This window comes from Salmo salar, chromosome 29 (genome assembly GCF_965601325.2).
Source record: "Salmo salar chromosome 29, fSalSal1, whole genome shotgun sequence".
Taxonomy (NCBI): Eukaryota; Metazoa; Chordata; class Actinopteri; order Salmoniformes; family Salmonidae; genus Salmo; species Salmo salar.
In genome coordinates this window covers 41,088,174-41,100,789 of record NC_138319.1, presented here as the reverse complement: position 1 = coordinate 41,100,789, position 12,616 = coordinate 41,088,174, and the positions used below count along the sequence as shown (strand labels likewise).

The following is a 12,616-nucleotide window of genomic DNA, read 5'->3' as shown; positions in this document are numbered from 1 at the left end:
GTTGCCAGCGGTTTAGACATTAATGGCTGTGTGTTGTGTTATTTTGAGGGGACAGCAAATTTACACTGTTAAACAAACTGTACACTCACTACTTTACATTGTAGCAAAGTGTCATTTCTTCAGTGTTGTCACATGAAAAGATATACTCAAATATTTACAAAAATGTGAGGGGTGTACTCACTTTTGTGAGATACTGTTTATGTTTTTGCTGTTTGGAGAAGTGTTTTACCCATAGATATTCGTTTTGGATAGATAACTCTTCGTGTTGTTGTTTGTTTAGTGGTTACCACTTTTCCCAGAAGTGGTTAGATTCTATGGATTCTTCAATTAGATTGAGCTGATTTTTGACGTGCTGTTCCTTCTTTTTCTGTAGTGTAGGTTTTTGCATTCTTCTTCAAATCATTTGTCATTGTTGTTAATTTTCTTAGGTTGTCTGTTTGCAATTTTTAGATTTGATAGGGAAGCTGAAAAGTCAAATATAGTCTTAGGCTTTATACTGCCAAGTTTACACCTTCACTATTACAGTGAAGGTGTAAAGGTGAAGGTGGGGCGGCAGGTAGCCTAGTGGTTAGAGTGTTTGACTTGTAACTGAAAGGTTGCAAGATCAAATCCCCAAGCTGACAAGGTAATAATCTGTTGTTCTGAAAAAGGCAGTTAACCCACTGTTCCTAGACTGTCATTGAAAATAAGAATTTCTTCTGAACTGACTTACCTAGTTAAACAATTACAGTCCAATGTTTTGTCCAGGAAGTTGTCTAAAAGGGATTGAATTTCTTGTTACCTAATTTTTTTTTTTTTGTAGGTGTCCACACTACATTCCTTCCATCTATAGCATTTCTTAATATTATTCAGATCCTTTGGCTTTGATGCCTCATGATTGAGTATTGCTCTGTTCAAGTAGAGTGTGATTCTGCTGTGATCTGATAGGGGTGTTAGTGGGCTGACTGTGAACGCTCTGAGAGACTCTGGGTTGAGGTCAGTGATAAAATAATCTAAATTACTACCGGCAAGGGATGAGCTATAAGTGTTCCTACCAAATTAGTCCCCTCGAAGCCTACCATTGACTATGTACAGACCCAGCGTGCAACAGAGCTGCAGGAGTTGTAACCCATTTTTGTTGGTAGGTTTGTCATAGTTGTGTTTAGGGGAGCATATTTTGGAGGGAATACTGTTACCTCCAGGTAAGTGTTTGTCCCCCTGTGTGCTGAGAGTGTCAGGTTCTTGTCCAGTTCTTGCATTTAGGTCGCTACAGACTAGTGCATGTCCCTGAGCCTTGAAATAATTGATCTCCCTCTCTAGGATGGAGAAGCTGTCTTCGTTAAAGTATGTGGATTCTATTGGTGGGATATACTCTAGGTAGCACACGTGAGGCCATTTTTCTCTGTTATAATTTCCTTATCAATTTCTAGCCAAATGTAAAATGTTCCTGTTTTGAATAATTTAATAGAGTGGGTTATGTCTCCTCTATATCAAATTAGCATACCCCTGAGTCTCTTCCCTGTTTCTACTCTGCACAAATTATTTTTACTGAATGATAATGACAGTCTCTCTATCTTTCTTCTTCTCTCTTTTCTGCAGGAAAATAATTGGTCCCCTTGTCACTCGTCATGGCAAGCTGTGGTCCAACTTCTGGGGAGCGTTGAGTCTGGATGGTTACTATGCCCGTTCTGAAGACTACATCGACATTGTGCAGAGCAAGCGTGTGTAAGTCTCCTGTCCTCAACCAATGGGGTTGGGTTCTTCTTATAAACCATCACTCCTGTATATATAAACATTCTGGGTGATTTGTAAATTTAGGAGTATTACTCACTCACTGATCTGTTTCATGGAAGCTGCAGTGCCACAAAATTATGCCTTTAAACCGTGAAAGCTCCTAGATAGTTTACTAGGTTGTCATGGCCAGGGTTTATGGGTTACTCGTTAGTTTACTAGGTTGTCAGAGCGTGGGTTTATGGGTTACTCGTTAGTTTACTAGGTTGTCAGAGCCTGGGTTTATGGGTTACTCGTTAGTTTACTAGGTTGTCAGGGCCAGGGTTTATGGGTTATTAGTTAGTGTACTAGATGGTGTACTAGGTTGTCAGGGCCAGGGTTTATGGGTTACTCGTTAGTTTACTAGGTTGTCAGGGCCAGGGTTTATGGGTTATTAGTTAGTGTACTAGATGGTGTACTAGGTTGTCAGGGCCAGGGTTTATGGGTTACTCGTTAGTTTACTAGGTTGTCAGGGCCAGGGGTTATGGGTTATTAGTTAGTGTACTAGATGGTGTACTAGGTTGTCAGGGCCAGGGTTTATGGGTTACTCGTTAGTTTACTAGGTTGTCAGGGCCAGGGGTTATGGGTTATTAGTTAGTGTACTAGATGGTGTACTAGGTTGTCAGGGCCAGGGTTTATGGGTTACTCGTTAGTTTACTAGGTTGTCAGGGCCAGGGTTTATGGGTTACTAGTTGGTTTACTAGATGGTGTACTAGGTTGAGGTGTATGGATTATGTGAGTGAATGGTTGTGTGTAAAATAAACCGTAAAGGATCTGATTTAGGAAGACCTCTGTCTTCCTAACCCAGACCTCTGTCTTCCTAACCCAGACCTCCGTCTTCCTAACCCAGACCTCCGTCCTCCTAAACCAGACCTCCGTCCTCCTAACCTAGACCTCCGTCTTCCTAACCTAGACCTCCGTCTTCCTAACCCAGACCTCCGTCTTCCTAACCCAGACCTCCGTCTTCCTAACCCAGACCTCCGTCTTCCTAAACCAGACCTCCGTCTTCCTAACCTAGACCTCCGTCCTCCTAAACCAGACCTCCGTCCTCCTAACCTAGACCTCCGTCTTCCTAACCCAGACCTCCGTCTTCCTAAACCAGACCTCCGTCTTCCTAACCCAGACCTCCGTCTTCCTAACCCAGACCTCCGTCCTCCTAAACCAGACCTCCGTCTTCCTAAACCAGACCTCCGTCCTCCTAACCCAGACCTCCGTCCTCCTAACCCAGACCTCCGTCCTCCTAACCCAGACCTCCGTCCTCCTAACCCAGACCTCCGTCTTCCTAAACCAGACCTCCGTCTTCCTAACCCAGACCTCCGTCCTCCTAACCCAGACCTCCGTCTTCCTAACCCAGACCTCCGTCTTCCTAACCCAGACCACCGTCTTCCTAACCCAGACCTCTCTTCCTGGTGATCCTATTCCAGACTTCTCTTCCTAAACCAGGAGAGTGATCACTTCCTAAACCAGGAGAGTGATTATATTCCAGACCGCTCTTCCTAACCAGGAGAGTGATCATATTCCAGACCGCTCTTCCTAAACCAGGAAAGTGATCATATTCCAGACTTTTTGTCACGTCGTAAAGATGGGACCAAGGCGCAGCGGGAATGTGTTTGCTCATCTTCTTATTTATTGAGAAGAAAACCAAAATAAATACTTAAACAAAAACAACGATGAGAAACAGTCCTGAAAGGCACACAGCTACACACGGAACAACTACCCACAAACCCCATGGAAAAAAACATCCCTATTAAATAGGACCTTCAATTAGAGGCAACGAGGAACAGCTGCCTCCAATTCAAGGTCAACCCAATAAACTACACATAGAAATAGAAGACCTAGAAAGAACATAGAAATATACTAACATAGAACATACCCAATAAACCCCGAAACACATTAAACAAACACCCCCTGCCACGTCCTGACCAAACTACAATAACAAATAACCTCTTTACTGGTCAGGACGTGACACTTCTCTTCCTAAATCAGGAGAGTGATCATATTCCAGACCTCTCTTCGTAACCAGGAGAGTGATCATATTCCAGACCGCTCTTCGTAACCAGGAGAGCGATCATATTCCAGACCTCTCTTCGTAACCAGGAGAGGGATTATATTCCAGACCTCTCTTCGTAACCAGGAGAGTGATCATATTCCAGACCTCTCTTCGTAACCAGGAGAGCGATCATATTCCAGACCTCTCTTCGTAACCAGGAGAGTGATTATATTCCAGACCTCTCTTCGTAACCAGGAGAGTGATCATATTCCAGACCACTCTTGTAACCAGGAGAGTGATTATATTCCAGACCTCTCTTCGTAACCAGGAGAGGGATTATATTCCAGACCTCTCTTCGTAACCAGGAGAGTGATTATATTCCAGACCGCTCTTTGTAACCAGGAGAGTGATCACTTCTTAAACCAGGAGAGTGATCATATTCCAGATCATGACATGTTGAATATAATGAAAAATATGTATTGCAGCTCATTAATATGAATTATTGTCAGCACTAAAACTAAACCCTCTCTCTCTCTATCTTTTGCTCTTCCTATCTCTGCTCTCTCTTTCTCTCTGGTCTCTCTCTCTATATATATCTTTCTCAATCCATATCTCTCTCTCTCTCAATTCAATTCAAAAGGCTTTTTGGCATGGGAAACATGTTTACATTGCCAAAGCAAGTGAAATAGACAAGAAACAAAAGGGAAATAAACAATAAAAAAATGAACAGTAAACATTACACTCACAAAAGTTGTAAAATAATATAGACATTTCAAATGTTATATTATATTATTGGCAATGTTGTAACAATGTGCAAATGGTCTCTCACTCCTTTCTCAGGGGCGTATGGAACATTCCCTACATGGCTCATATATACTTGATAAAGGGAGAGGTCCTGAGAAACCAGCTGAAGGAGAGGAACCATTTTGTTTTGGAGAAACTGGATCCTGACATGGCTCTGTGCAGACACGCTAGAGAACTGGTAAAACCACTCTGATGATCTAGTTAGCAGCTTTCTGAATTGACAAATAATACTCTGTTTAGAATATGAGAGTGTACAGGAAATCTGGTTGATAGACAATCGATTATACAGGACATCTGGTTGATAGACAATCGATTATACAGGACATCTGGTTGATAGACAATCGATTATACAGGACATACAGGCACTGTTTGTACCCTCTTCACCACACTGTCTGTGTGGGTGGACCAATTCAGTTTGTCAGTGATGTGTACACCGAGGAACTTAAAACGTTCCACCTTCTCCACTACTGTCCCGTCGATGTGGATGGGGAGGGTGCTCCCTCTGCTGTTTCCTGAAGTCCACGATCAGCAACTTTAGTTCAGGGTAGGTTATGTTAGGTTATGTTAGCTTATGTTATGTTACATTATGTTAGGTTATGTTATGTTAGGTTATGTTATGTTATGTTATGTTAGGTTATGTTATGTTAGGTTATGTTATGTTATGTTATGTTATGTTATGTTATGTTAGGTTACATTATGTTAGGTTATGTTATGTTATGTTAGGTTATGTTATGTTAGGTTATGTTATGTTAGGTTACATTATGTTAGGTTATGTTAGGTTATGTTATGTTAGGTTATGTTATGTTAGGTTATGTTATGTTAAGTTACGTTATGTTATGTTAGATTATGTTATGTTATGTTATGTTAGGTTATGTAAGGTTATGTTAGGTTATGTTAGGTTAGGTTATGTTAGGTTATGATATGATATGGTTATGTTATATTAGGTTATGTTAGGTTATGTTAGTGAATGTTATGTTATGTTAGTGAATGAGAGTTTATGTTAGGTTATTTGACGTTATGTTAGGTTATGTTAGGTTATGTTAGTGAATGAGAGTTTATGTTAGGTTAGGTTATGTTATGTTATGTTATGTTAGGTTATGTTAGGTTATGTTAGTGAATGAGAGTTTATGTTAGTTTATGTTAGGTTATGTTAGGTTATGTTAGTTTATGTTAGGTTATGTTAGTGAATGAGAGTTTATGTTAGGTTATGTTAGGTTATTTTAGGTTATGTTAGTTTATGTTAGGTTATGTTAGTGAATGAGAGTTTATGTTAGGTTAGGTTATGTTAGGTTATGTTAGTTTATGTTAGGTTATGTTAGTGAATGAGAGTTTATGTTAGGTTATGTTAGGTTATGTTAGTTTGTTAGTTTATGTTAGGTTATGTTAGGTTATGTTAGTTTGTTAGTTTATGTTAGGTTATGTTAGGTTATGTTAGTTTGTTAGTTTGTTAGTTTATGTTAGGTTATGTTAGGTTATGTTAGATTATGTTAATTTATGTTATGTTAGGTTATGTTAGGTTATGATAGTGAATGAGAGTTTATGTTAGGTTATGTTAGGTTATGTTATATTAGGTTATGTTATGTTAGGTCATGTTATGTTACTTCATGTTAGGTGATGTTAGTGAATGAGAGTTTATGTTATGTTATGTTAGGTTATGTTATATTAGGTTATGTTATGTTAGGTCATGTTATGTTACTTCATGTTAGGTGATGTTAGTGAATGAGAGTTTATGTTAGGTTAAGTTAGTTTATGTTAGGTTATGTTAGTTTATGTTAGTGAATGAGAGTTTATGTTAGGTTATGTTAGGTTATGATATGGTTATGTTATATTAGGTTATGTTAGTTTATGTTAGTGAATGAGAGTTTATGTTAGGTTAAGTTAGGTTAAGTTAGGTTATGATATGGTTATGTTATATTAGGTTATGTTAGTTTATGTTAGTGAATGAGAGTTTATGTTAGTTTATGTTAGGTTATGTTAGGTTATGATATGGTTATGTTATATTAGGTTATGTTAGTTTATGTTAGGTTATGTTAGTTTATGTTAGTGAATGAGAGTTTATGTTAGGTTATGTTAGGTTATGTTAGGTTATGATATGGTTATGTTAGGTTATGATATGGTGATGTTATGTCAGGTTATGTTAGTTTATGTTAGTGAATGAGAGTTTATGTTAGTTTATGTTAGGTTATGTTAGGTTATGATATGGTTATGTTATATTAGGTTATGTTACTTCATGTTAGGTTATGTTAGTTTATGTTATATTAGGTTATGTTAGGTCATGTTATGTTACTTCATGTTAGGTGATGTTATGTCAGGTTATGTTAGTTTGTTTTAGGTTAAGTTTTGTTAGGTTACGTTTATCTTATATCAACCAATGTCCTGTATATTTTAGTTGATGTTATTTTTTAGTTTATGTTAGGTGACCGTCTGCTGTGGTATCCTGTACCCAGTCTGTCTCCATGTGTTGTCTGTCTGTCCTTAAGGCATGATCTCCAGCATCTTTGGTGCGTGCAGGGCTCTCCGCTCCACTGGTCCCATCATTTTACACCTCCTTTCCTCCTCCTTCTCCTCCTCATCCTCCTCCTCCTCATCTTCTGCTCGTCTGTGTCATGTGACCATGTCCAAACAATGGGAATATCTGGCTGGCTTCCAAACCTTGTGTGTTTTTTTTTTACTTCCCTTGTCCTTGTAGACTTTGAACTAGTCTATCTAGTCTGTCTGTCCAGCTGAGCTTTATGGCATCCCGTCACTAGTCACCCCATGCTAACTCGTACTACCATGGAGCTCGTACTACCATCACTTCACTCTGTCCCAGCATGCAACACCTATTAAGATAATAACTACCAAAACATCAGCTTCAGAGGGAATCTTGGTCTTCCCTCATGCAATGCAGCAGGCTCATCTCCTTCCCATGCCTCCTCCTCCTGTATGTTACGTCTTACCTGCCTATCTATCTATCTATCAAGCTCTCTCTCTCTCTCTGACAAAACGTACCATTACAACATTTACATGGTGATTTTCCTTCGTTTTAGACCAATCACAGAGAAAAAGACTCCCCAAACCCGGAAACGTTCCATATGCTCAGAGTTCCAAAGGTTTTTAACTGCTTTCATTATTCTATTTGGTGTCAATATCAATTTCCAATGGGTTTACAATGCAGGTTTACAATGCAGGTTTACAATGCAGGTTTACCATGTAGGTTTACAATGTCCAACACTGGTAGGAAACCATTTTGGTATTTATTTATTTTTTATATCAACCACCCTATGAAATGGAGGAATCAGTACCTGAACTCTTATGAACATGTTTTTCCCGTCAGAGCATTACCAGATCAAACCTTTATAGAGCTGTTCCTGTGATAAATGATCACATGAACATGAAAACATCGAATCGTCTCTATAGACGTCTTTCAGGATGTCAGCCGAGGCCTCTTAGAGGAGCTGTGCCAAACCAAGAGAGATAAAGCTGTCTAATCTCTCAGGTTTAAGCCTTTGGAAATCGATGTTGACCTATCTGTCATGACTGAGGTTAGATACACAGGAAGCACCTGTTTTTGATCGTGTCTTTTATCGTCAATCCATTAAAAAGCTTTGGTGGTGCAGTCCCTTCAGTGCCACAAGGAGTATTTAGAAGGAGGAATAACGATCGGATCCGTCCGTGATAGCCATAGTAACGTAGCTATAGTAACAGAGCTATAGTAACGGAGCTATAATGGAGCTATAGTAACGGAGCTATAATGGAGCTATAGTAACAGAGCTATAGTAACAGAGCTATACTAACAGAGCTATAGTAACAGAGCTATAGTAACAGAGCTATAGTAACAGAGCTATAGTAACGGAGCTATAGTAACAGAGCTATTGTAACAGAGCTATAGTAACGGAGCTATAGTAACGGAGCTATAGTAACAGAGCTATAGTAACGGAGCTATAATAAAGGAGCTATAGTAACAGAGCTATAGTAACGGAGCTATAGTAACGGAGCTATAGTAACAGAGCTATAGTAACGGAGCTATAGTAACGGAGCTATAGTAACAGAGCTATAGTAACAGAGCTATAGTAACAGAGCAAGAGTAACAGAGCTATAGTAACGGAGCTATAGTAACAGAGCTATAGTAACAGAGCTATAACGGAGCTATAGTAACAGAGCTATAGTAACGGAGCTATAGTAACGGAGCTATAGTAACGGAGCTACAGTAACAGAGCTATAGTAATGGAGCTATAGTAACAGAGCTATAACGGAGCTATAGTAACAGAGCTATAGTAACAGAGCTATAGTAACAGAGCTATAGTAACAGAGCTATAGTAACGGAGCAACAGTAACAGAGCTATAGTAACAGAGCTATAACGGAGCTATAGTAACAGAGCTATAACGGAGCTATAGTAACAGAGCTATAGTAACAGAGCTATAGTAACGGAGCTATAGTAACAGAGCTATAACGGAGCTATAGTAACAGAGCTATAGTAACAGAGCTATAGTAACAGAGCTATAGTAACAGAGCTATAGTAACGGAGCAACAGTAACAGAGCTATAGTAACAGAGCTATAGTAACGGAGCTATAGTAACAGAGCTATAACGGAGCTATAGTAACAGAGCTATAGTAACAGAGCTATTGTAACAGAGCTATAGTAACAGAGCTATAGTAACAGAGCTATAGTAATGGAGCTATAGTAACGGAGCAACAGTAACAGAGCTATAGTAACAGAGCTATAGTAACAGAGCTATAGTAACAGAGCTACAGTAACAGAGCTATAGTAACAGAGCTATAGTAACAGAGCTATAGTAACGGAGCTATAGTAACGGAGCAACAGTAACAGAGCTATAGTAACAGAGCTATAGTAACGGAGCAACAGTAACAGAGCTATAGTAACGGAGCTATAGTAACAGAGCTATAACGGAGCTATAGTAACAGAGCTATAGTAACGGAGCTATAGTAACAGAGCTATAATAACAGAGCTATAGTAACGGAGCTATAATGGAGCTATAGTAACGGAGCTATAGTAATGGAGCTATAGTAACAGAGCTATAGTAACAGAGCTATAGTAACGGAGCTATAGTAACAGAGCTATAGTAACAGAGCTATAACGGAGCTATAGTAACAGAGCTATAGTAACGGAGCTATAGTAAAGGAGCTATAGTAACGGAGCTATAGTAACGGAGCTATAGTAACGGAGCTATAGTAACAGAGCTATAACGGAGCTATAGTAACAGAGCTATAGTAACGGAGCTATAGTAACAGAGCTATAGTAACAGAGCTATAGTAACGGAGCTATAATGGAGCTATAGTAACGGAGCTATAATGGAGCTATAGTAACGGAGCTATAGTAACGGAGCTATAGTAACGGAGCTATAGTAATTGAGCTATAGTAACAGAGCTATAGTAACAGAGCTATAGTAACAGAGCTATAGTAACGGAGCTATAATGGAGCTATAGTAACGGAGCTATAGTAACGGAGCTATAGTAATGGAGCTATAGTAATGGAGCTATAGTAACAGAGCTATAGTAACAGAGCTATAGTAACAGAGCTATAGTAACGGAGCTTATAATGGAGCTATAGTAACGGAGCTATAATGGAGCTATAGTAACGGAGCTATAGTAACAGAGCTATAGTAACAGAGCTATAACGGAGCTATAGTAACAGAGCTATAGTAACAGAGCTATAGTAACAGAGCTATAGTAACGGAGCTATAGTAACGGAGCTATAGTAACAGAGCTATAGTAACAGAGCTATAGTAACAGAGCTATAACGGAGCTATAGTAACAGAGCTATAGTAACAGAGCTATAGTAACAGAGTTACAGTAACGGAGCTACAGTAACGGAGCTATAGTAACAGAGCTATAGTAACAGAGCTATAGTAACAGAGCTATAGTAACGGAGCTATAGTAACAGAGCAATAGTAACAGAGCTATAACGGAGCTATAGTAACAGAGCTATAGTAACGGAGCTATAGTAAAGGAGCTATAGTAACGGAGCTATAATGGAGCTATAGTAACGGAGCTATAATGGAGCTCTAGTAACAGAGCTATAGTAACAGAGCTATAGTAACAGAGCTATAGTAACGGAGCTATAGTAAAGGAGCTATAGTAACAGAGCTATAGTAACAGAGCTATAGTAACAGAGCTATAGTAACAGAGCTATAGTAACAGAGCTATAGTAATGTAGCTATAGTAACAGAGCTAAAGTAACAGAGCTATAGTAACAGAGCTATAGTAACAGAGCTATATTAACAGAGCTATAGTAATGAAGCTATAGTAACAGAGCTATAGTAACGGAGCTATAATGGAGCTATAGTAACGGAGCTATAGTAATGGAGCTATAGTAACAGAGCTATAGTAACGAAGCTATAGTAACAGAGCTATAGTAATGTAGCTATAGTAACAGAGCTATAGTAATGTAGCTATAGTAACAGAGCTATAGTAACAGAGCTATAGTAACGTAGCTATAGTAACAGACCTATAGTAATGTAGCTATAGTAATGTAGCTATAGTAACAGAGCTACAGTAACAGAGCTATAGTAACAGAGCTATAGTAACAGAGCTATAATAATGGAGCTATAATAATGGAGCTATAGTAACGGAGCTATAGTAACGGAGCTATAGTAACAGAGCTATAGTAACGGAGCTATAGTAACGGAGCTATAGTAACAGAGCTATAGTAACGGAGCTATAATGGAGCTATAGTAACAGAGCTATTTTAACAGAGCTATAGTAACAGAGCTATAGTAACAGAGCTATAGTAACGGAGCTATAGTAACGGAGCTATAGTAACAGAGCTATAGTAACAGAGCTATAGTAACAGAGCTATAGTAACGGAGCTATAGTAACAGAGCTATAGTAACAGAGCTATAGTAACAGAGCTATAGTAACAGAGCTATAGTAATGGAGCTATAGTAATGGAGCTATAGTAACAGAGCTATAGTAACAGAGCTATAGTAACAGAGCTATAGTAACATATCAATATTAAAGGAGCTATAGTAACGGAGCTATAGTAACGGAGCTATAGTAACAGAGCTATAGTAACAGAGCTATAGTAACAGAGCTATAGTAACAGAGCTATAGTAACAGAGCTATAGTAACATATCAATATTAAAGGAGCTATAGTAACGGAGCTATAGTAACGGAGCTACAGTAACAGAGCTATAGTAATGGCCACCTGCAAGTTCCCTGCAGCGATGATGTTTTATACCCCACCGAGCCAATCCCTTCGCCCACTAACCCCCACAACTATGTCAGCAGCTTTTCTCCCCAACGCTCTGACCGTCTCAGACTAGGCTAGCTGATTAGACCTCAGATATACCTTTTTACTCCCAGCAGGGCACACTCCCTCCAAAAACTACATCATTAAAATCATAATTTGAAAATTGGAGACATAATTCGCATTAAACAGAAAACAGATGGTCTAAAACCCAAACATCCCAGCTGTGTAGTAATTTGTCTGGGGGGGAAAGACAGAAAGCCTAGTCTGAAAGTCCAGCCACCTGCCTCCCTCCCCCTACCATGTCTCACCCTCCCCTCCCCTCTCCCTCCCTCCCTCCCACCCTCCCCTCCCTCCCTCCCTCCCTCCCTCCCTCCCTCCCTCCCTCCCTCCCTCCCTCCCTCCCTCCCTCCCTCCCTCCCACCCTCCCACCCTCCCACCCTCCCGTCCCCTCCCCCTCCCCCTCCCTCCCTCCCCACTACCATGTCCCACCCTCCCCTCCCCCTCTCTCCCTCCCCACTACCATGTCCCACCCTCCCCTCCCTCCCCCCTCCCCCTCCATGTCCCTCGTGAACCTTCCCATCCCTCCCCCTCCCTCCCTCCCCACTACCATGTCCCACCCTCCCCTCCCCCTCTCTCCCTCCCCACTAACATGTCCCACCCTCCCCTCCCTCCCCCCTCCCCCTCCATGCCCTCCCTCCCTCCCTCCCCAATCCATGTCCTCTCTCCTTCCCCCTACCATGTCCCACCCTCCCCTCCCTCCCCCCTCCCCCTCCATGTCCCCCCTCCCCCTCCATGTCCCTCCTGAACCTTCCCCTCCCTCCCTCCCTCCCTCCCTCCCTCCCTCCCTCCCTCCCTCCCTCCCTCCCTCCCTCCCTCCCTC

The 12,616-nt window shown here is 40.6% G+C and overlaps 1 protein-coding gene across 2 annotated transcripts in view; it reads left to right on the top strand.

Annotated features, from left to right (window-relative positions):
• Nucleotides 1-12,616, top strand: part of LOC106590681 (procollagen-lysine,2-oxoglutarate 5-dioxygenase 2) — a 131,877-nt gene that overhangs the window by 100,808 nt on the left and 18,453 nt on the right. Inside the window, exons 12-14 of one of the 2 annotated variants that reach the window (XM_014181839.3) lie at nucleotides 1,579-1,704; nucleotides 4,580-4,721; nucleotides 7,573-7,635. In XM_014181839.3, coding sequence (XP_014037314.3) covers nucleotides 1,579-1,704; nucleotides 4,580-4,721; nucleotides 7,573-7,635 — 331 coding nt within the window. The remainder of the gene's footprint in view (nucleotides 1-1,578; nucleotides 1,705-4,579; nucleotides 4,722-7,572; nucleotides 7,636-12,616) is intronic. The other variant, XM_014181840.3, reaches the window with a different exon arrangement.